At 43.7% G+C, this 24,246-nt stretch overlaps 1 protein-coding gene and 1 pseudogene across 2 annotated transcripts in view; one reads left to right on the forward strand and one right to left on the reverse strand.

Annotated features, from left to right (window-relative positions):
- The window catches only part of ARL6 (ADP ribosylation factor like GTPase 6), a 113,971-nt gene extending 89,865 nt beyond the window's left edge, over window positions 1–24,106 (reverse strand). The window contains exons 1-2 of one of the 2 annotated variants that reach the window (XM_040338719.1): window positions 23,964–24,106; window positions 18,754–18,892 (exon numbers count right to left, since the gene is read on the reverse strand). In XM_040338719.1, coding sequence (XP_040194653.1) covers window positions 18,754–18,876 — 123 coding nt within the window. In that variant the 5' untranslated portion in view covers window positions 18,877–18,892; window positions 23,964–24,106. The remainder of the gene's footprint in view (window positions 1–18,753; window positions 18,893–23,963) is intronic. The other variant, XM_040338720.1, reaches the window with a different exon arrangement.
- On the forward strand, window positions 1,182–1,264 carry LOC120930012 (annotated as a pseudogene).
- Window positions 24,107–24,246: the final 140 nt, after the last annotated feature.

The following is a 24,246-nucleotide window of genomic DNA, read 5'->3' on the forward strand; positions in this document are numbered from 1 at the left end:
TAGCGTGGCAAGTACATGATTCACAAAGTACTTGCCTGCTAAGTTACGGCGGCGTAGCGTAAATCGGGCGGGCGTAAGCGCGGGTAATTCAAATTCGGCTGAGGGGGCGTGTTTTATGTCAATAGGGGGTGACCTGACGTGATTGACGTATTTTACGAAGGGCGCATGCGCCGTCCGTGTACATATCTCAGTGTGCATTGCGGCAAAGTACGCCGCACGGTCCTATTGATTTCGACGTGGACGTAAATCCCTATTCACGGACGACTTACGCAAAATTTTCAAATTTCGACGCGGGAACGACAGCCATACTTAACATTACTATTCCAGCTATTTGATGGAATAACTTTAGGCCTGAAAGTGCGTTACGTAAACGGCGTATCTTTACTGCGTCGGGCAAGCGTACGTTCGTGAATCGGCGTATCTACTCATTTACATATTCTGGGCCGACCGCAATGGAAGCGCCACCTAGCGGTCAGCCTAAAAAGTACACTTTAGGATACGACGGTGTAAGACACTTACGCCGCTCGTATCTGAGCCTAATTTAAGCGTATCTGGTTACCAGAATATGCTTAAATTTGCGTTGGCGCAGATTCTGACTTAGGCTGGCGTAGCTACTGATACGCCAGCCTAAGACTATCTGAATCTAGCTATTAGTCTTTAAATCATTAAAACTTCTTTCCTTTGATGAAAGAATGAAACTTGTTTCTACTTATTAGCAGTGTTGTGATAAAACTTGGCAGGCTGACTGGATTTTTTTGTTACTTTTTTATCCAGTTGGGAGAACTCTCTGCACTTGTTAGAAAGAATCGTGACCTACCGTTTTGAAGATGGGGAAGGGAAAAAGATCGCAATTTTGATTCTTAAAGGGGAGTTCCAGCCTTTATGTTTATTAAAAGTCAGCAGTAACAAAAAGTGTAGCTGCTGGCTTTTAATAAACATACACTTACCTGTTCCACTGTCGAGCGACGCGGCCTCCCGGTTTTTCACCCCCCCCTTTTCGCCAGCACCTCCATTCTAACTGTGGGCACCAAGCCGTGATAACTTTCGGCTTTGCGGTCGGGCACTCACTGCGCATGTGCGAGCGGCGCTGCACTCCCTGAGTAGACAGTCGATTGCCTGGGACCTGTCACGTGTCCCAGGTGATCGCCCACAGTATGACGAGTCGCCTAAGCGGTCCCTGGGCGGCTTCTCTGCCTTTTGGCTAAGATCAAGTGTAGTATCTGTTCTTATCAGTTGCCAGGAGGTGGCGCTACGCTAACCGTCCCTAGGACACGGCGAGGTGGAAAGGGAGGGTGGTGGCAAAACCTGTTGGCGTAGAGGTGAAAGCCTTCTGATCGGGACGGAGAAACATGCGGTCGAATCGCAGGGCTGAGGGTTTTTCCGGCCTTCTGGCTGGTGTTGGTGATGCTCCTATCAGCGTCCGGTGGAGGAGCTGGTGAACCTGGTCCGGGAAGACGAGCCTGGCCTGGGTTGAGCCATGCAAATCCGCTGGATTGTAGGGGGCCTGGAAGGGTTAGTACCGGTGGAGGCTGCTGGAGGTTAGCTGGCGGCTCGATCTGGTAGGAGAGGAGTGCCGCACTGATCTGGTCAGGGGGTCGGATGGGAACCGAAAAGGCTGCCATAATTGCACTTGTGTTCCTCTCAACACTTTTGCTTTTTGGCACCATGGTCACATAACCATAACACACTTTTTTAGCACCTGCCTCTAGGGCCGAGTCTTTTGGCTGGGACCAGAGAAATATTTGATTCCTGGCCGGAGGGCCGGCCATCGTATTGCACGATGGTCACTTTCACTCTCCCTCATTCTTTCTTCTCCCCCACTTTTTATTATTTACCCCCGTGTTTGTCACTTTTATGTATTTTTTTGTTTGGTGTCACGTTTTGTCACAGTGTGATCAGTAGCGTGCCAGTCCTCGGGCCATCCCTGAACGTCTTGGGAGTGGGTGGACATGGCCTTCTGGCTTAGTTCGCCTGTTCTCATGGGGGTCTTCCTTCGGGGGAGCCCCATGAGAACCGCGGCATCCTCAGCGCCTTCTTACGTCACTCCAGGTGTACGTCTGCCCACGGCCAATCCCTACGCGTTACGACACTGTCACGTGTCTTCATCTGACACAGATGAAGACACGTGACAGTGTCGGAACGTGTAGGGATGGCCGTGGGCAGACGTACACCTGGAGTGACGCAAGAAGGCGCTGAGGACGCTGCTGTTCATTTTTAATACTGCACTTGTTTTATCTCTTTAATGTAAGAGCATTTACACTTTAATAAACGTTCCCCCTTACCACAAATACTACACCATTGGAGGTCCTCTCTGTTTGCTCTTTCTCCCCCTTATTGGAGCCATGATAGGGATTGATCAAGGAGGCTTTTGGAGTAGGCTGCCATACCATTTATGAGTCTGCAGACAGTTTGAGAGACACCAGTAGAAGTGTGGATATCGTTTTTTTATGGAAGTGAATTGCTCTATGGAAATCCTCAATGCTGGATATATCTATTGATGAGGTGAGAGTTCTGAGAGACCAGATACACTTGTGATCAAGCTACCTTTTTATTAGGATCGCTTCATGTTTAAGATCTGTGGACAACTATTTACTTCTCTTTTCTCCTCTTTGGCAGTGCATCTGCATTTATCACTTATGAACATTATCACTATTATTCATTTTCATTGATTTATCACTATTTTTGACTCACTTTATGGTAGTATTATTGATGCGTGTATATATTATGCGCGAGAACTCTTTTTATATTATTTTCACTTTTGTGTATTGTAAACACTGCTAGTTTTTGCTGCATTTTCACTATTTTGTTTGTGTTACATTCACCTATTACTCACAATAGCGCGAAGGACACTATGGGCCAGATTCTGAAAGGACTTACGACGGCGCAGCGCCATGTACGCCGCCGTAAGTCCTAATCCGACCCGTCGTATCTATGCGCCTGATTCTTAGAATCAGTTACGCATAGATATCTATTAGATCCGACAGGCGTAAGTCTCTTACGCCGTCGGATCTTAACTGCATTTTTTTGTTGACCGCTAGGTGGCGCTTCCGGCGAATTCCACGTCGAGTATGCAAATGAGCTAGATACGCGAATTCCCGAACGTACGCGCGGCCGACGCAGTAAAGTTACGACATTTACGTTAGGCTTTTCCCGGCGTATAGTTGCCCCTGCTATATGAGGCATAAGTGTGGCGTACCAATGTTAAGTATGGCCGTCGTTCCCGCGTCGAAATTTGAAAACGTTACGTCGTTTGCGTAAGTCGTCCGTGAATGGGGCTGGACGTCATTTACGTTCACGTCGAAACCAATGACGTCCTTGTGGCGTACTTTGGAGCAATGCACACTGGGAAATTCCACGGACATGCGCAGTTCCGCAAAAACGTCAATCACGTCGGGTCACAGTAGTTTAGCATAAAACACGCCCTCCTGATCCAAATTTGAATTGGGCGGGCTTACGCTGGCCGATTTACGCTACGCCGCCGCAACTTACGGAGCAAGTGCTTTGAGAATACAGCACTTGCCCGTCTAAGTTGCGGAGGCGTAACGTAAATCGGATACGTTACGCCTGGGCAAAGATACGCCGCTGACTGAGAATCTGGCCCTATATATCAAGTTAGGTTATATGTTTGAGGTCCTATCATGTTTGGATGCATCCAAGATGAATTTTTTGGGTAGAAGCCTCTTTTAGCTTTGCTTTTTTAGTCTACCGTTAATTTTACATTTATTAGGCTTTTAAAGTAATTTCTAATTCTTGTTCATTAGAATTATTCTTTTATGATGTCTGTATAATTGTAAGTAGCCAATCTATAATAATATTATGTATGAAGCTTATACTTATTTAAGATTTGATTAATGTGGCTTTGCAGATGCAGTTGCATTTACAAATCGGGGGACACAATAATGTTGTCTCATTAGATCATGGCTGTATTAGAACTTCCTGTTTCCATACTCAAATAAGATCTTCAACAAAATGGCAGAATTACCACTTCCAGATTATATATTTATTATACACACACACCTATAGAGGGCGAGTTTTTGTGAGGCTACAAAAAGATGGTGGACATCAATACTGGAGGATCCCTTGATAACGTCCTATTGGACGAAACGCTTTGGGTGGAGTTTCTGGTGCCGACGTGACACCACTGAATGATCCCGGGTCAGCAGCGGTTTTCTATGCAAGAGATTTTTCCGTTTTTACATATGTATATATGTTATACCATACTTTCCTTAAAGTCTACATTATTGGAGATTATTTTTGGCTCCTGGTGAGCTTTCTTTATCCCAGCTGCATTCCATCAAGAGGTGCCTTTTGATCCAGACACTGGGAGAAGTACATACACACGCTGTGGATTTTTTACTTAAAGTCACAGGTGCACATGCTGTTGTAATGGCAGCCATATGTTCCGGTGAGTGTTGACTCTCCTCTGAATACACTTTGAGAAGGAAAATTTACACGTGTGATCAGAATGTGGTGCGATATGAGCCATACAAAGCCATGGCTCAAATCACACTCCAGAGACATTGCATGTAAATTCGCACAAGAATGTGCTGCGATTCCTGTGTGAATTACATGCAGTGTCCCCCACTGCATCAATGTGAACCTGGGCTAGAGGGAAGCAGATCCTGCAATTTTCCTCATTAGAGACCTGCAAGTGCAGCAGCTAATCGATAATTATAAAACCACTCCCATTAGATTCACTCTCCACATGGACACAGACAAAAACACATGGATTTCTTCAGAAGAACAAAAAGGTAGAAATCTGCAAATCTTGTTAAAATCATTGTAATGTACATAGATCCCCCAGAGGGGAATGTTTTTTTTTTCTCAGCAAAAGTGGAGTTACTCTTTAAAGCCTGTTACTCCTCCGATGAGACAAAAACGGTACTTAGCAATCTTTACACTTCACAAGAACAATATGCAGCCTTCTCTCTGAACTTGAGTCCTCATTTTCTGCTGATGTAGGTGCTGCCATCTTGGGAATGTGATGAGCAGCTAAATGTGTGTGTGGGCTTGTCAATCACTGCATGCTGACAGCTCATGACAGCTTCAAGACGTTCGCTGAACAGTATTTGTTCAAAAAGAAAAAGGCTGAAATAACAAAAAGGGAGCTTGTATGTCATGCCGCAACAAAACACATCTATAAAATCCCTAGAATATGCAGCTATCCTTAATGCTGAACACCAGGAGTTCAGCCACTTTGTAAAATGTACTGGTTTACTACCAATTAAAGTGTCACTAAACCCACATCATAAAAAAAACACATCAATAATAGGTTTATTATACATGCTGTTCATAGTCACCCACTAGGAGATTCTTTGTCTGTATTGTGTAAAAAAAAAAAAAACTGCTTCAGCTAGGGATTTTGCAACGGTTGTGACAACTCTGCACATGCTCAGTTTTCAGTGAGTATTTCCTCTCCATCACATCTGAGCAGCCCATGTGACTAGAGTCACACATGTGGGTGTATACACTGCAGTAAATGACAGCCCACTAACCAGCTACACACAATGGGGGAAGGATATTACATGTAGATTAATAGAGGCTTCACCTCCCTCTTATTCTATGGGCTGGTTCACGCCATAAAAAACGCACTCCAGATTTCCGAATGCATTTTTTCCCTGTTTTATTTTTCACTGTACTGGGGTCCGTTGTGTTTTTTATGCATTTTACCACTTTTCCAGTACAGTCCAGTGCAGGAAAAATGCAGGATGTTCTACTTTTCTGAAAAGCCCTGGAAATGACCACACTGGTGTGACCTAAGCCACCGGAAACCATATAACATATTTTCCATGCGTTTTTGATGTAGAAAAAAAAACGCACTGGACTGTATGTGGTGTGGATTGGCCCCAAGACAAAGGCTGGAGAGGCGTGACACAGCCCGTGACTGGCAGAAATCCGCCCACACCATGTTATTTCCACAAAATAATAAAGATGTCATCTCAAATATATATTTTTTATGCTGATCTAAAAACAGTTTATGGATATTAATTATTTATTTTTACTTTGTATTCCAAAGGCCGGTTTTTTTTTTTTTGTGAACATGTGATCAGCAACAGAGGACTAGAAGCTCCTCCTGCTTAGGTTTCCCTGCAGACAGGCTGGAAAAGATCTGAGTCATGTGACAGCTGTATATCGATTAGGAAAAAGGCACTTCAATTTTTTTTTTTTATTATTAAAATAATTACAATCGGGAGCTGCGGTGGTTCAACGCGATTGGCACTGCGCTGACAAGCCATTCACCTCTGCAGCTAGGGGTTCGGATCCCGGTCTCGGCTACATGTGAATTGAGTTTGGTGGTCTCAGCCCGGCTCCCGGTGGGTGTGCTATGCGAGGTAAGCCTGCGCTTAGTATGCCCACCCCCTCCCACAAAAAACACCACACTTACACGCACTCGAAATTGGGTTAACATGCACGCACTTTGACCACGCGATCTCTAAAGAGAGGCGAAGGACTAACGGGGCTGGTTGAGCGGGCTAGATCCTCTCACTCCCTTATAGGGAGTCCCTCTGCCCCGTTGGGCTTCAAAGCGGAGCAGGTAGGGCGGGCTGTGTGGGAGGACCCCCTCACACACCCACCATTGCCACCCGGGGCATGGAGAAAGGTGGCAGATTGCCTCTGGGGGAGGCCTGCCTACTCCCAACTCCTGCAGTCCGGCTCCTCTCTCGAGTACACGCACAAAATACTAAATAAATAAATAAATAAATAAATAAATAAATAAAATAATTACAATCATCAATGTACAGAAGTAGAAGGGACAATGTAAATTAAACAGTGTGTGTTTAGTTTTACTTTAAGTCCAATGAAGTGCATGCCACTAGATGGCCTTATCTCTGTTATTTACAACCAACAGTTTTCAGAGCACCAGGACTACCGCCATCACTACAATCCCAAAACCCTGACAGGAGAGACCCAGTCTTCTCATACACAGTATCTGTGCCCACCTCACCCCTCTGCTGTTCATTCACAGAAGGCTTTGCATTTTGTGAATGGGTTCAGCGTATGGGTAGTAGGAGGGCTGGGGTGGGCACAGCTGCTGCATGCGACTCTGCAGCTGCAGGAAGTTCCCATATTGGAGTTCCCGAAGTAAAGCAATAACTATTCTCCCAATGCACAATAAAATGTGAACTGTAAATGAAAAAAAAAAATCTATGAGGTGGCATGCACCTTGTTGGCCTTTACCTATATTAAAATCAAGCACATTTTACAAAGTGGCCGAATTCCTAGAATTCAGCTTTAAAGGTGGTAGTACAGGTAAGCCTATATAAGGCTTATTCGTAGATACAATAAATATCTCCTATATGTGTACCGTCGCTGTCCCTGGCGCATGCGGACTGCGCTCTCTATGAAAGGCGTGCTGTCCATTGAGAGAGAGCTGTGCTGCAGCCGTGACTCCCAAGCGCATGCCCAGGAGTGACGGCACGCCGGCTTGGCCAATCAGACAGCCACAGCCCACGGACGACCACCAAGTGAAGATGGAAGCCCTGTCGGCTATAACAACACGCTTCATATTTCAGGCAAGTATTTCATAATGTACTAGTACTCTCAGCCCATTACAGCCACTATCACATACTTCGGCCATTTATTGAACCATGACGATGTACAGTGCAGCAGTAATAAAGTTGAGGGCATAAATACTATGGGTTCCAGGTATAGGACAGCAGTATGGTTTAGCAAAGCCATACCACTATTTAGGCTAGGTTCACACTAGTTCAGCTGCAACTCTATCTAATTTACAGTGCAATTTTAAAGTGCGACATTGGTGTTTTTTGATGCGTTTTTCATGGCTCTGCATTTGTTTTTGTATGGGAAGGAGACTTAATTTGGAGATTCTGGCTGTAAAGGCGCTGGCACCTGCCGGCGTCCCAACAGCCAGTGACTCATTCCTAGATGACAGCAGAATATAATCACAGGCGCACATAATTAAAAAAAACACGTCGCCCCCCCCCCCCCCCCACACACAAATCAGAGCCCTTTGAGTCTGGTATAGATTTTAAGGGGAAAACCATTATTAAAAATGGCGCTCATTCCCTCCAAAATCCAAACCCTTATTTAAGCATGCAGCCTGGCAGGCATTCCCCTCCTGAACCCTACGAGCCAAATGTCCTTAGCATGGCAAAGCACCTTTCCCCCATGATGAGGACAAGGGCTTCTTCCCCACAACCCTGGTCTGATGGTTGTTGGGGGTCTGCGGGTGGAGGGCTTATCAGAATCTCAACGTCCCCTTTAACAAAAGGGGGGGTTCCCAGATGCTGTCCCCCCCATGTGAATGAGTAAGCGGTACATAGAACAAAGAAAACACGAGTCTTCTAAAAATACTTACATTACTTTTTTATGATATGATGCAGCCTAGTTAGTGTTACGATAAAGGTATTTTAATTATACACTACAGGTTTGCTTTAACCTACACAAAATGATACCACTGCAGACACATCTACAATGATTCTCATTGTGCCATAATTGGATAATGTTAAAACAATGGGATGCGTATTTCCAGCTGGCATGTACTTGTGCTTAACTGCCTGTGGACTGAGCACATGCAGATGCAATGACTCAAGATCAGAGCTTTATAATCTGTAACTCCTTACTGAGTAATAAGAGAGCTGTATAGAGGAAAATGTCTCTCTCACTATACAGGATGGATACAGAAGCCGTTGTTGGCCAATATTTATTGAATGATTTAGCCAAAAATAGCCCCTAATACACAAAGCACCTATAAAGGTAATATGGCTCTAAACTCCATTTTTTTTTTGATATCTTAAAGGGGTTGTAAAGCTATGTGTTTTTTTCACCTTAACCACTTCACCCCCGGCCATTTTGCAATCCGGCACTGCGTTGCTTTAACTGACAATTGTGCGGTCGTGCAACGTGGTTTTCCAAACAAAATTGACGTCCACAAATAGAGCTTTCTTTTGGTGGTATTTGATCACCTCTGCGGTTTTTATTTGTTTGCGCTATAAACAAAAATAGAGCAACTAATTTGAAAAAAATATATATATATTTTTTACTATAATAAATATCCCCCCCCCAAAAAAAAAATATATATATATTTTTTACTATAATAAATATCCCCCCCCCCAAAAAAAAATTTATATATATATATATATATATATATATATATATATATATATATATATATATATATATATATATATATATATATATATATATATATATAATTTCCTCAGTTTAGGCCGATACGTATTCTTCTACATTATTTATTTTTTTTTTTTTACGAAAAATAACACGCAACAAGCATTGATTGGTTTGCACAAAAGTTATAGCGTCTACAAAATAGGGGATAGTTTTATGGCATTTTTATTAATATTTTTTTTACTAGTAATGGCGGCGATCTGCGATTTTTATCGGTACTGCGACCTTATGGTGGACACTTCGGATACTTGACACATTTTTGGGACCATTGGCACTTTTTTAGTGATCAGTGCTATAAAAATGCATCGATTACTGTAAAAATGTCACTGGCAGGGAAGGGGTTAACACTAGGGGGAGCTCAAGTGGTTAATTATGTTCCCTATAGTGTGTTCCAACTGAGGGGGGGGGGTGGGACTGACTAGGGGAAATGACAGATCGCTGTTCATACATTGTATGAACATACGATCAGTCATTTCTCCCCCTGACAGGACCGGGAGCTGTGTGTTTACACACACAGTTCCCGGTTCTCGCTCTGTCAGGAGCGATCGCAGGTGCCCGGCGGTGATCGCACCCACAGAGGAAAACTCGCATCAGCACCAGGAGTGAGCAGGGGGCGTGCACGCGCCCTTAGTGGCCGCAAAGCGAAATCACGTTATATTACGTGATTTTGCGCAGCCGAGCCGACCTGCCGCCGTAAAACGGCGGTGGGCGGTCGGCAAGAGGTTAATTCATCCTATGCATTAAGGTGAAAAAACACCTTGCAGTCACCGCCCCCCCCCCCCGTTTTACTTACCTGAGCCCCGAATGTCCGTGGGGCGCGATCCCGCTTTGCTTTCCCCCAGCTTTTGTTGGCTCTTCATTGGATGATTGATAGCAGCGCAGCCATTGGCAAATCAATGACGTGGCGCGCCGGGAACGGGGCCCGAGTAATACACTCGGTGGCAATGGCCGTCGACTGTATCATACAGGAGCGCGCCCTCAAGGTAACCACCTTGGAAGAGAGCTTCCCAGAGGGGGTTAGCGAGAGCCGCCGTGGGACCCCAGAAGAGAACGTTCGGGGGCCACTCTTTGCAAAATGAACTACAACCCTGAACCTTTAGTGTCACTTAAATGCATTCTCTGCATTAAAGTGGTTGTAAAGGCTGATTTTGTTTTAAATCTTAATGCATTCATCGCATGAAGGTGTGCAGTGGCCAAATCTTTTTCCCGATCTCCCTCCAACCCAGCAATGTTCATGATAGCCTTGGCTTTTGCTAAAACAGGAAGAAGTTCTGGACAGCCGCACTCAAAAAAAAGTTTTCAAAAATTCTAAATTCAAAAAATGTAATCAAAAATACATGCCACAGCAGAACGGGCAGAAGAGCCTTGGCCATTGCAGGACTCTTCTTCCTCATTGGCTGAAACAGCAGCAAATGCCCTTTGGCTCACACTGCTGTCAATCACAGCCAGTGAGCCAATAAGGGAGCGGGGGGGAGCTGCGGCTCTATGTGTCTTATGGACGCACAGAACAGCAGCTCGGGAGCAAGCACACAGGGGCGCCCCCAGGTAAAGCAGGTCTTTCTCTGGGGACACTGCTTGAAGGGGAGGAGCCAGTAGCACCAGGCCCCCCACACGAAAAGTAGAGGATTGGAACTGCTCTGTGCAAAACCACTGCACAGAACAGGGAAGTATAACGTGTTTGTTAAAAAAAAAAAAAAAAAAAAAAAGAAGGATTTAATACCACTTTAAGGTTAAAAAATAAATAATAATAATTAAAAAAAAACAATACCTGTTAACCCCCCCCCCCCACTCCCTAAACGCTTACCCGAGTCCTCTCTTTTTTTTATATATATATATATATATATATATATATATATATATATATATATATATATATATATATATATATATATATATATATATATATATATATATATATATACACACACACACACATATATATACACATATATATATATATATATATACACACATATACATATATATATATATATATATATATATATATATATATATATATACACACATATATATATATACACACATATACATATACATATATATATATACATATACATACACACACATACACATACATACATATATAAGACTTATACTTGTATCCCCTTATGCTTCCCTCCCCCTATCTCACCTAAATAATCTCTGATGCCATCTAGATTTCCCTTTTTTTGTTTTTTTGTTTTTGTTTGGGGGGGCTATCTTAACTCGCCTCCCTTAATTTTTCCGCGTAGCTCCAGGATTTCTTAAAAGTCCTCCAGTTGTCCCATTTCTTAACTTGTGCTATGCTATGCGCCCCCAGGTAAAGCAGGTCTTTCTCTGGGGACACTGCTTGAAGGGGAGGAGCCAGTAGCACCAGGCCCCCCACACGAAAAGTAGAGGATTGGAACTGCTCTGTGCAAAACCACTGCACAGAACAGGGAAGTATAACGTGTTTGTTAAAAAAAAAAAAAAAAAAAAAAAAGAAGGATTTAATACCACTTTAAGGTTAAAAAATAAATAATAATAATTAAAAAAAAACAATACCTGTTAACCCCCCCCCCCCCACCCCCCAACCGCTTACCCGAGTCCTCTCTTTTTTTTATATATATATATATATATATATATATATATATATATATATATATATATATATATATATATATATATATATATATATATATATATATATATATATATATACACACACACACACATATATATACACATATATATATATATATATATACACACATATACATATATATATATATATATATATATATATATATATATATATACACACATATATATATATACACACATATACATATACATATATATATATACATATACATACACACACATACACATACATACATATATAAGACTTATACTTGTATCCCCTTATGCTTCCCTCCCCCTATCTCACCTAAATAATCTCTGATGCCATCTAGATTTCCCTTTTTTTGTTTTTTTGTTTTTGTTTGGGGGGGCTATCTTAACTCGCCTCCCTTAATTTTTCCGCGTAGCTCCAGGATTTCTTAAAAGTCCTCCAGTTGTCCCATTTCTTAACTTGTGCTATGTTATTGCCTTCCAATCCCTCTCTCAGTTCTTCCATTCTATAAGTCTCTTCCACCGAGTCAATCCATTCAACCCCGAGTCCTCTGACAATCTAGCTCTGTCTTGGCTGCAGCAGCACTCCTCTCTCTTCCTAGTCTCACAGGAGATGCTGAGAGCAGCGGGAGCCTTCTGTCAGTCAAATACTGTGAGAAGAGAGTGGGGGGCATGGTAAAGCCAAGTTGTGTGCGTGTCTATAGAAGCACACAGTTCAGCTCGTGAGCGCATTCACACAGGGGCCACCCGCAGGAAATGAGGAGCAGGCAGCATGGGAGAGGACTCCCAAAGAGGAGGTAAGGGGGTTGCTTTTCAGTCCACCAAGGGCACATTTAACATGGAGACATCTCAGGAGCACATAATCAGCTAGATTCTGATGAAGAAGCCTTGAGCTTTGAAACGCGTCAGCCGGCAGTGGTCCTCATCACATCCTCCATGACCTTTCGAAGTGTTGTTCGAGTTCTAGATGCTGCAGCCATTTATGGTTATTTTTGTACTGCTAATACTTCTACTACAATTGTGAGTAGTTTTTTTATTGTATTTTAATTAAAAAAAAAAATTATCAGAACAGTAATACACTAGGCTGGTGCACCTTTGTCTTTCTTGTTTGCTACTAGGATATTCCCATCCATGAAGGGCAGCAAGGCCAGTGTCTTCGTTATGGACTATTGACTGTTTGACAACCCACTCATGCGCAGGAGCATTTGTTTTCTGTTATCAAAAGCACATAATCTGTTCCAGGAGAATGCTTGTAATCCAAAGCACTCGCATATCCAAGCGAGTTCCCCCATAGAAGTCAATGGAAACGAAGATAATTTGTTCCACATTGATTTTTATGGCATGCAATACCGCGTGTGGCCAGAGGTGGGGGCGTCAGAGAGACTCGGAAATACTCAGACTGCTCGGCTGCTCTTGGAAACCCTCGGGAATGGAGTATTTCCGAATGGCTCCAAGTGTCACCAGCACTCCCGCACCTCTGGCCAAACGTGGTACTGCAGAGGCTTGAATCATGCTCGTTTTGCAAGACAACACTCGCAAACCGAGTCAGGATTTATAGAAAATAATTGCTCGTATTTGCGAAATGCTCGTTAACCGCGTTACTCTCAATCCGAGGTTTCACTGTACATATTGAATAAAACATTGCTTTTAACCCATTTTGATTTGTTTATGGCATATCTCATAAAAGTCACATGAGCTTTGTTTGTTATGCATTTATCAGTATTTTAAAGAGTAACTCCAATTTTGTTGAGAGAAAAAAAAAAAAAAGAAATCCCTGTGTTTTTGTCTGTGTCCATGTGGTGAGTGAATCTAATGGGAGTGGTTTCATAATTATCAACCGGCTGATGCCCCTGCCAGGCATTAAAAAGGAAAATTGTAAGGGTCTGCACCCCCTTTAAGGCCGGGTTTACACTGGTACGACAAACGCTCCGACTTTGGGAGCTCATGTCGCATGACGTGTGAAAATCAATGATTCCCTATGGGAGCCGTCTTAACTGGTCTGACACAAGTCGGTCCCACATTGAAAAAGGTTCCTGCAATACTTTGGTCCGACTTTAGCCCATTGAATATCATTAAAGTCGGATCAAAGACGGATCCTTGTCCTAAACGTCCGACTTGTGGCATCTGACATGGTGATTACAGCAGCAGTAAAAGGAATTTATGTCACTCTGGGATTGTTTTGAGTGGTCAAAGGACAAGTCAGAGCAAAATCGTATCTTGTTCATTCAAGTCGGATGGAATTAGGACCGATGTCGCAGGGCAAAGTAGGACAGTCTTGTTGTACCAGCGTGAACCCGGCCTTAGACATTATTTCCTATTGGGAGTATCTCACCAAAAATGACACTTTTGTTGCAGGGGATGCCTGAAATCTGACTTGTATCTTAGTGCAGACTTCTGGGAAAATCAGTGAGCCAATCACACAAGCAGTATATGTTTCTGAGGGGCGTCTGTACACATTCTGTGTACAGAACACCTTCAGGTGGCCATATTGCATTGCACTACAGTGGCTGCAGATTGAAAAAGAAAAGGTCATTTTTAATAACATTCAATTACAATAGGACTTGAGTCACAATTGTATATGCTAGATTATTTTAAAAAATGTTATTTGTAATTTTTTTTTCTTACCACAAAAGTGGAGTTACCCTTTAACTCTCCAGTAACTGCCCTAAACTGAAATAAGGACTAAAACTTAAAAGCACAATCACTGATGGATAACACTGTCATAAGCTACACTAGTTACAATGACCCTATTACCTGCCAAAGGGAACCAATTAACCGGTTCCCGACCGGCGCAAGACGATGTACGTCGACGCAACATCTCCCCGTTCTGCCTAGGTGACACTGTCACCGATCGTGTTCCCTGTCATCGGGAACAACGATCAGTGATGTGTCATGACAAGCCACGCCCCCTAACAGTTACAAGCACTCCCTAAGACACACTTAACCCCTTCAACACCCCCTACAGGTTAATCCCTTCACTGCCAGTGTAATTTTTACAGTAAAAAAAATGCTTTTTTTTTTAGCACTGATCGCTGCAAAAATTATAATGGTCCCAAAATGGTGTCAAAAGTGTCCGATGTGTCCGCCATAATGTCGCAGTCACGATAAAATAAAAACAAAACGCTGATCCCTGCCATTACTAGTAAAAAAAAAAAAAATATATTAATAAAAATGCCATAAATCTATCCCCTATTTTGTAGGCGCTATAACTTTTGCGTAAACCAATCAATAAACGCTTATTGCGATTTTTTACCAAAAATATGTAGAAGAATACGTATCGGCCTAAACTGGAGGAAATTTTTTTTTTTTTATATATATATTTTCCGGGATATTTATTATAGCAAAAATAAAAAAATATTGCATTTTTTTTTTCCAACACTGTGGCTCTATTTTTGTTTAACCACTTAAGCCCCGGACCAATATGCTGCTAAATGCCCAAAGGCGTTTTTACAATTCGGCACTGCGTCGCTTTAACAGACAATTGCGACATGGCTCCCAAACAAAATTGGCGTCCTTTTTTCCCCACAAATAGAGCTTTCTTTTGGTAGTATTTGATCACCTCTGCGGTTTTTATTTTTTGCGCTATAAACAAAAATTGAGCGACAATTTTGAAAAAAAATTCAATATTTTTTACTTTTTGCTATAATAAATATCCCCCAAAAATATATATAAAAACATTTTTTTTCCTCAGTTTAGGCCGATACGTATTCTTCTACCTATTTTTTGTGAATAAAAAAAAAATCGCAATAAGTGTTTATCGATTGGTTTGTGCAAAATTTATAGCGTTTACAAAATAGGGGATAGTTTTTTTGCATTTTTATTAATTATTTTTTTTTTACTACTATTGGCGGCGATCAGCGATTTTTTTCGTGACTGCGACATTATGGCGGACACTTCGGACAATTTTGACACATTTTTGGGACCATTGTCATTTTCACAGCAAAAAATGCATTTAAATTGCATTGTTTATTGTGAAAATGACAGTTGCAGTTTGGGAGTTAACCACAGGGAGCGCTGTAGGAGTTAGGGTTCACCTAGTGTGTGTTTACAACTGTAGGGGGGTGTGGCTGTAGGACTGACGTCATCAATCGAGTCTCCCTATAAAAAGGATCACTCGATCAATACGCCGCCACAGTGAAGCACGGGGAAGCTGTGTTTACATACGGCTCTCCCCGTTTTTCAGCTCAGGGCAGCGATCGCGACGGAGCGGCTATAAACGAATAGCCGCGCCGTCATCCCGGATCGCTCCCCGCGGGAATCCGCCCGCAACGGGGGGGGGGGGGGTCCCGATCGGACCCCCCACCTGCTAGAAGGCAAGGACGTATATATACGCCCTTCTGCCTGTCCGTGCCATTTTGCGGACGTAAATAGTCGTGCGGCGGGCGTTAAGGGGTTAATAGCGCAAAAAATAAAAAACCGCAGAGGTGATCAAATACCACCAAAAGAAAACTATTTGTGGGGAAAAAAAAAAAAAAAGGACTTTAATTTTGTTTGGGAGCCACGTTATACGACCGTGCAATTGTCAGTTAAAGCGACGCAGTGCCGAATTGCAAAAAGTGGTCTGGTCTTTAACCAGACAAATGGCACGTTGAACGTGAATTTCTTGCGTTCAGAAAAAAGCCCATAATCTCCACTGCTCATTAACGCTAAAAAACGTCCATGTGTGCAAGGACACATAGGCTAACAGAGTGCAGTTTATGGGCTTTAAAAATAAAAAAAAACACCCAAACGCCAATAAACTGCAGTTTATGAGCTTTAGTGTGCATGGAGCCTTAAGCCGCGTACACACAGTCGATCCAAAGCGATGAGAATGGTCCGACAGACCGTTTTCATCAGTTCACCGATGAAGTGGCCTGACAGCCTGATATGCGTACACATCATCAGTTCAAAAACCGATCAGGTCAGAACGCGGTGACGTAAAACACACGACGTGCTGAAAAAAATGAAGTTCAATGCTTCCAAGCATGCGTCGACTTGATTCTGAGCATGCGTGGGTTTTGAACCGTTGCTTTTGTGTACTAACCATCGGTTTGGACCTATCGGGCAGCGGTCCATCGGTTCGATTTTAAAGCAAGTTCTAAAAATTTTGACCGAAGGACAACGGACCGATGGGCCGTACAATGGTCGGTTTGGACCGACCTTGTGTACGTGGCCTTAGTGTTTGTTTTTCACAAACCCTCCCTTCATTTTTGCTATTTTTTTTTGTGTGTTTTCAAGCGTCTTTGAGCTTTTTTATGCTCTTTTTTGCATGTTTTTGGTCACTTAGGCCTCTTTTTTCTCCTCAAAAGCTAATCTCAAAAACATGAGATTGGTGGGGGGGTATTCTGCCTGTAAACACCTGAAAAAGCCATAGTGTCCATGGACACATGGGGGGTTATTTACGAAAGGCAAATCCACTTTGCACTACAAGTGCAAACTACAATTGCAAAGTGCACTTGGAAGTGCAGTCGCTGTAGATCCGAGGGGGACATGCAAGGAAAATAGAAAAAAGCATTTTAGCTTGCACATGATTGGATGATAAAATCAGCAGCGCTTCCCCTCATTTCAGATCTACCCCTCAGATTTACAGCAACTGCACTTCCAAGTGCACTTTCAGTGCAATTTCAAGTGCACTTTGCACTTGTAGTGCAAAGTGGATTTTCCTTTTGTAAATAACTCCCATTGGCTAACATGGAGGGGAGTTACCAGGCAGAAAAGATAGGAGCTCAAAAAAGCTCAAAAGCCTGAAGGAACTACTTCTTCGAGCTGCAGTATGCCATAAACATAACAATCTAATCAATGGATTCTTCACAGAATTGGGCAATATGGTTGAATCTTTGGGTTATCGAAAAGACATCAAATGTGTCATTGATATATTTTGAGCGACACGGATTGGTCTGTATAGGAAATCCAATCATAGGAAAGTACAGTGATCAATATGATCGTAAAGTGTATAGTTCATCAAACAATCTTTTTGATAACATTTTTCTCCCAGACAGTAAATTACAATGGTAAATACTAGGGTTGTCCCGATACTAGTATCGGTATCGGGACCGATTCCGAGTATTTGCGGGAGTACGAGTACTCCCGCAAATACCCCCGATACCGAAATAGAATACTCCCCCCCCCCCGCCGCTGTCGCATCCCGCCGCTACGCCGCATCCCCGCTTGGTTAATACGGGCGGGGAACATTACAGCTTTCATTTGAATAGCTGTAGTGTTTCCCGCCGTGCCGCGTATAGACACTCCCCCTTGCTCGGGTGAACTGTCCAATCCCAAGGGGGAGTGTCTATACGCAGCGCGGCGTGAAAGACTACAGCTATTCAAATGAAAGCTGTAATGTTCCCCGCCCGTATTAACCAAGCGGCGGCACGGCGTGGCAGCATGTACGGTAAGGGGGACATGGCTGCATATATGGGTGGGACATGGCTGCATATGGGGGGGACATGGCTGGATATGGGGGGGGACGGACATGGCTGGATATGGGGGGGGGGGGACGGACATGGCTGGATATGGGGGGGGGGACGGACATGGCTGGATATGGGGGGGACGGACATGGCTGGATATGGGGGGGGACGGACATGGCTGGATATGGGGGGGGACGGACATGGCTGGATATGGGGGGGGGACGGACATGGCTGCATATGGTGAGGGGGACATGGCTGCATATGTGGGGGGGGATATGGCTGCATATGTGGGGGGGGACATGGCTGCATATGTGGGGGGGGGACATGGCTGCATATGTGGGGGGGGACATGGCTGCATATGTGGGGGGGGGACATGGCTGCATATGTGGGGGGGGACATGGCTGCATATGTGGGGGGGGGACATGGCTGCATTTGGGGACACATTTAAAAAAAAGTATCGTTATTCGGTGAGTACTTGAAAAAAAGTATCGGTACTTGTACTCAGTCCTAAAAAAATGGTATCGGGACAACCCTAGTAAATACAAACGCTCCATGTACGGCTGCATTACAATCACAACACAAGAGATATTAAAGATGCACTTACATTAGCGGGTTTTAGTTTGTTGATAATGGTGGTCTTCCCACTGTTGTCTAAACCCAGGCATAAGACGTGAACTTCTTTCTTCTTCAGTCCCAGCCAACTTGCCAGCCGGTCAAACAAACCCATGATCCTCAGTCTGCACCTGACATCAAAAATTTACATAATAATCATCAGTACAGGACGGGGGACAACATCATGATAGGTCTTGTATCTTTAGGTGAGGGAAAGGTAAGCAGCCATGGCACAGTAGATGCAGCCTGCAGAACACACTAAGCTTCTTATAATAAAAGCCTGTGGTTTCTAATCGGGATCGACAAGCTGCTGAGAGCAAACTACTCTGTAGGTGGTCTTCACAGTGTTAGACCGTCATTATAACCTGTTATGAAATCCTTTTACAACTCTTGCAATAAACGTATACACACACAACCAGATAAAAAAAAAAAAAAAAAAAAACACTCCACACACAAAACCAAGAAAGGTGCTAGATACCGTTAGGCCGCGTACACACGATCGATTAAACTGATGAGAACGGTCTGATGGATGATGATCGTGTGTGGGCCCCATCGGTTATTTATCCATAGGTTAAAAAAAGCAATCTTGTTTTAAATTTAACCGATGGATACCCAACCGATAGAAAAAAAACGATCGTTTGTAGGCACGTCCATCGGTTAAAAATCCACCCATGCTCAGAATCAAGTCGACGCATGCTTGGAAGCATTGAACTTCGTTTTTTTCAGCACGTCGTTGTGTTTTACGTCACTGCGTTCTTACACGATCGTTTTTTTTTTAACTGATGGTGTGTAGGCGCGACGGACCATCAGTCAGCTTCATCGTTTAACCGATTAAAACGGTCCATCGGATGGACTGATCGTGTGTACAGGGCATTAGTATTGAACTATAGAGGAGGAACTGGTACGGTCACCGAGTAAGGGCAATCAATGCTCAAGCTACAAATGACAGTTAGCATGAAATCAAAACGTTACTATAAGAATTCCTGATGTATAATCTAAAACAGTCTACTCGGCACCAAAATCGGGACCTAGAGACCCTATACTAGTTAGAAACATGTTACCCAAACCCCACCCCCACCCCACGGCAATTGATGGCAATGACACTGTCCTAATCGGTGCGACGCCGCATCTGCGGCGCTGCACTGATTTCAAAAAGTAGTTCCTGTACTACTTTTTGCGATTTCGGGCCGCGATTAACATCTGTGCAGAAACCTGCACAGATGTCTCTTAAATCGCAGCGGAAATCGGGACTGCCAGCGGGAGTGAAGCCGTGCGAGTTGAACTGAACTCGCACGGCTTCACTCCCGCAGCCCAGTGTGAACCAGGGCTAATACTGAGATGGGCACCCGGAGGACCACCTTTTAAAGGGTTTTAAAGGTTAATTTCTTATTTTCTAAATAGGCTCCTTTAAGCTAGTGCATTGTTGGTTCACTTACCTTTTCCTTCGATTTCCCTTCTAAATGTTTTTTTTCTGTTTGAATTTCTCACTTCCTGTTTCTCCTCAGTAAACTTCACACCATCATCCGAGCGGTGGTTAGTCAGCCAGAACAGCTTACTGAGGAGGAACAGGAAGTGAGAAATTCAGACAAAGAAAAAAAAACATCTAGAAGGGAAATCGAAGGAAAAGGTAAGTGAACCAACAATGCACTAGCTTAAAGGAACCCATTTAGAAAATAAAAAACAAACCTTCACAACCCCTTTAAGTGTTGGGGGTTAACGTGTTTAAAAAAACTTCCAGCCCAAGCCAATTCTGGCATTCCTCTCTTACATGGAAAAACTCATAATTTTTTTTTGCTAGAAAATTACTTAGAACCCTCCCCCCAAACATTATACGTATTTCTTTGTAGCACAGACCCTAGGGAATAAAGTGGTGGTTGTTTTTATGTCGCGCGGTAATTGTACAGCAATTTTTTAAACAAGATTTTTTTTTGGAAAAAAAAACAAACACTTTCATGAATAAGAAAAAAACAAACAAACATGCTTGCATGCGCCATCTTGGTGCCCTCTCCTTGTGGCTCCCTCTCGGCTACACTTGGAAGTGACGCAACAGCTCTGCCCTGCTTTCTGGATTGGCCAACTCCAGGTGGTACCCCCACCCACTTCTTCCAATAGGCTAGCACACCATCGATTGTTCCATGTGTTGGGCAGACGCTTTTCCGGCGCTCACTTTCCCACGCCTCAAAGACACCCTTTTGGTCCTTTAACCACTTAACCACCTGAAAGATTTAATACCCTTTCGGCCATTTTTGGCGATACGGCACTGCGTTACGTTACCTGACAATTGTGCGGTCGTGAGACCCTGTACTCAAATAACATTTTGGACCTATTTACCCCACAAATAGAGCTTTATTTTGGTTGTATTTGATCACCTCTGCGCTTTTTTTTTTCACAACAAAAAAAGGAATATAGACAATTTTGAAAAAAAAATATTATATTTTTTTGTTGAAAAAAAAATAAAAAATAAATCTAAAAAAAAAATGTATTCGAATTTCTTCATAAATTTAGGCCAACTTATATTCTGCAACAAATTTTTGGTAAAAAATCCCAACAGGTGTATATTAATTGGTTTGCACAAAAAATAAAACTTCTACAAACGATGGGATATTTTTATTTTTTTACTAGTAATGGCGGCGGTCAGCGACTTATGGCGGGACTGCGATATTGCAGTGGACAAATCGAACACCTAACTGCCACTTTTAGTGGCCCTGTGACACTAATACAGTGATCAGTGCTAAAAAATATACACTGTCGCTGTACTGACACTGTCTCGGAAGGGGTTAACATCAGGGGCGATCAAAAGGTTAAACGTGTGCCTAGCCTGTGCTTACTCACTGTGGGGGAGGTGCATTGACTCTGATGAAGCAATTCACATTTATTAACGTTGTTATAGAAAAATAGCCGGCAACTCCAATCCGTAAGAAATATTTAATGGCACATATAGGAAAACAAAACAGCAGACGCGTTTCGGCTCTATTTGGGTATTTGGATTCCAACCAATGACTCCAGTGCTGCAGGGCAGAAATGCTAATCACTGAGCTGCCCCATAGCTTGAGAAGTTCTGGTCCCAGAGGATTCAACATCTTTCTATGGAAGCCTGCGCACAGAGAGCAATGCGTGCCCCCTGCGTACAGAGAACCAATGCGTGCCCCCTGTGTACAGAGAACCAATGCGTGCCCCCTGCGTACAGAGAACCAATGCGTGCCCCCTGCGTACAGAGAACCAATGCGTGCCCCCTGCGTACAGAGAACCAATGCGTGCCCCCTGCGTACAGAGAACCAATGCGTGCCCCCTGTGTACAGAGAACCAATGCGTGCCCCCTGTGTACAGAGAACCAATGCGTGCCCCCTGTGTACAGAGAGCCATGCATGCCCCGTGTTTACAGAGATCCATGTGTGCCCCCTGTGTACAGAGAGCCATGCGTGCCCCGTGTATAGAGAGATCCATGTGTGCGCTCGCTATACAAAGATCCATTCGTACGCTGTGTATACAGAGATCCACGTGTGCCCTGTCTATACAGAGATCCACGTGTGCCCTGTCTATACAGAGATCCACGTGTGCCCTGTCTATACAGAGATCCATGTGTGCCCTGTCTGTACAGAGATCCAAGTGTGCCCTGTCCATACAGAGATCCAAGTGTGCCCTGTCCATACAGAGATCCAAGTGTGCCCTGTATATACAGAGATCCATGTGTGCCCTGTATATACAGAGATCCATGTGTGCCCTGTATATACAGAGATCCATGTGTGCCCTGTATATACAGAGATCCATGTGTGCCCTGTATATACAGAGATCCATGTGTGCCCTGTCTATACAGAGATCCAAGTGTGCCCTGTCTATACAGAGATCCATGTGTGCCCTGTCTATACAGAGATCCATGTGTGCCCTGTATATACAGAGATCCATGTGTGCCCTGTATATACAGAGATCCATGTGTGCCCTGTCTATACAGAGATTCATGTGTGCCCTGTCTATACAGAGATCCATGTGTGCCCTGTATATACAGAGATCCATGTGTGCCCTGTATATACAGAGATCCATGTGTGCCCTGTATATACAGAGATCCAAGTGTGCCCTGTCTATACAGAGATTCATGTGTGCCCTGTCTATACAGAGATCCATGTGTGCCCTGTCTATACAGAGATCCATGTGTGCCCTGTCTATACAGAGATCCATGTGTGCCCTGTCTATACAGAGATCCATGTGTGCCCTGTCTATACAGAGATCCATGTGTGCCCTGTCTATACAGAGATCCATGTGTGCCCTGTCTATACAGAGATCCAAGTGTGCCCTGTCTATACAGAGATCCAAGTGTGCCCTGTCTATACAGAGATCCATGTGTGCCCTGTCTATACAGAGATCCATGTGTGCCCTGTCTATACAGAGATCCATGTGTGCCCTGTATATACAGAGATCCATGTGTGCCCTGTATATACAGAGATCCATGTGTGCCCTGTCTATACAGAGATCCATGTGTGCCCTGTCTATACAGAGATCCATGTGTGCCCTGTATATACAGAGATCCATGTGTGCCCTGTCTATACAGAGATTCATGTGTGCCCTGTCTATACAGAGATCCATGTGTGCCCTGTATATACAGAGATCCATGTGTGCCCTGTATATACAGAGATCCATGTGTGCCCTGTATATACAGAGATCCATGTGTGCCCTGTATATACAGAGATCCAAGTGTGCCCTGTCTATACAGAGATTCATGTGTGCCCTGTCTATACAGAGATCCATGTGTGCCCTGTATATACAGAGATCCATGTGTGCCCTGTATATACAGAGATCCATGTGTGCCCTGTATATACAGAGATCCATGTGTGCCCTGTCTATACAGAGATCCATGTGTGCCCTGTATATACAGAGATCCATGTGTGCCCTGTCTATACAGAGATCCATGTGTGCCCTGTATATACAGAGATCCATGTGTGCCCTGTCTATACAGAGATCCATGTGTGCCCTGTATATACAGAGATCCATGTGTGCCCTGTCTATACAGAGATCCATGTGTGCCCTGTCTATACACTGTACATACAGAGATCCATGGGAATACATATCTGTGCACGGTATAGACAGAGGGATATGGATGGTTATCCCTGTGCACTGTATAAGGAGAGGGATGGATGGTGCAGGAAATGTACACAGACTCTATATAACCAGCACACCGCACATGACAGCCTAGCTGCTCCCATCACTCACCTCAGCGCTCAGGGATTCTGTAATTCTCTCACACACAGGCGGATGGACACAACAATGAAAACCGGAAGCGACAGGTTCTATGGCAACACTACAAACACTTTCCTGCTCGTTGCAGCGCCGCCCACCACATCTGCAGACCAATCCCTGCTCCGGTTCCATAGAGAGCATAAGCCTTCGTCTAGAACAGCAGTGGAGTTTTGATTGGCTGGTAGTGTTGTGCCTGTAATTGGCTGGTAGCATCCTGGGTGTGATTGGCTGGTAGTGGCTTGTAGTGTGATGACCT

Source organism: Rana temporaria, chromosome 2, assembly GCF_905171775.1.
Source record: "Rana temporaria chromosome 2, aRanTem1.1, whole genome shotgun sequence".
Taxonomy (NCBI): Eukaryota; Metazoa; Chordata; class Amphibia; order Anura; family Ranidae; genus Rana; species Rana temporaria.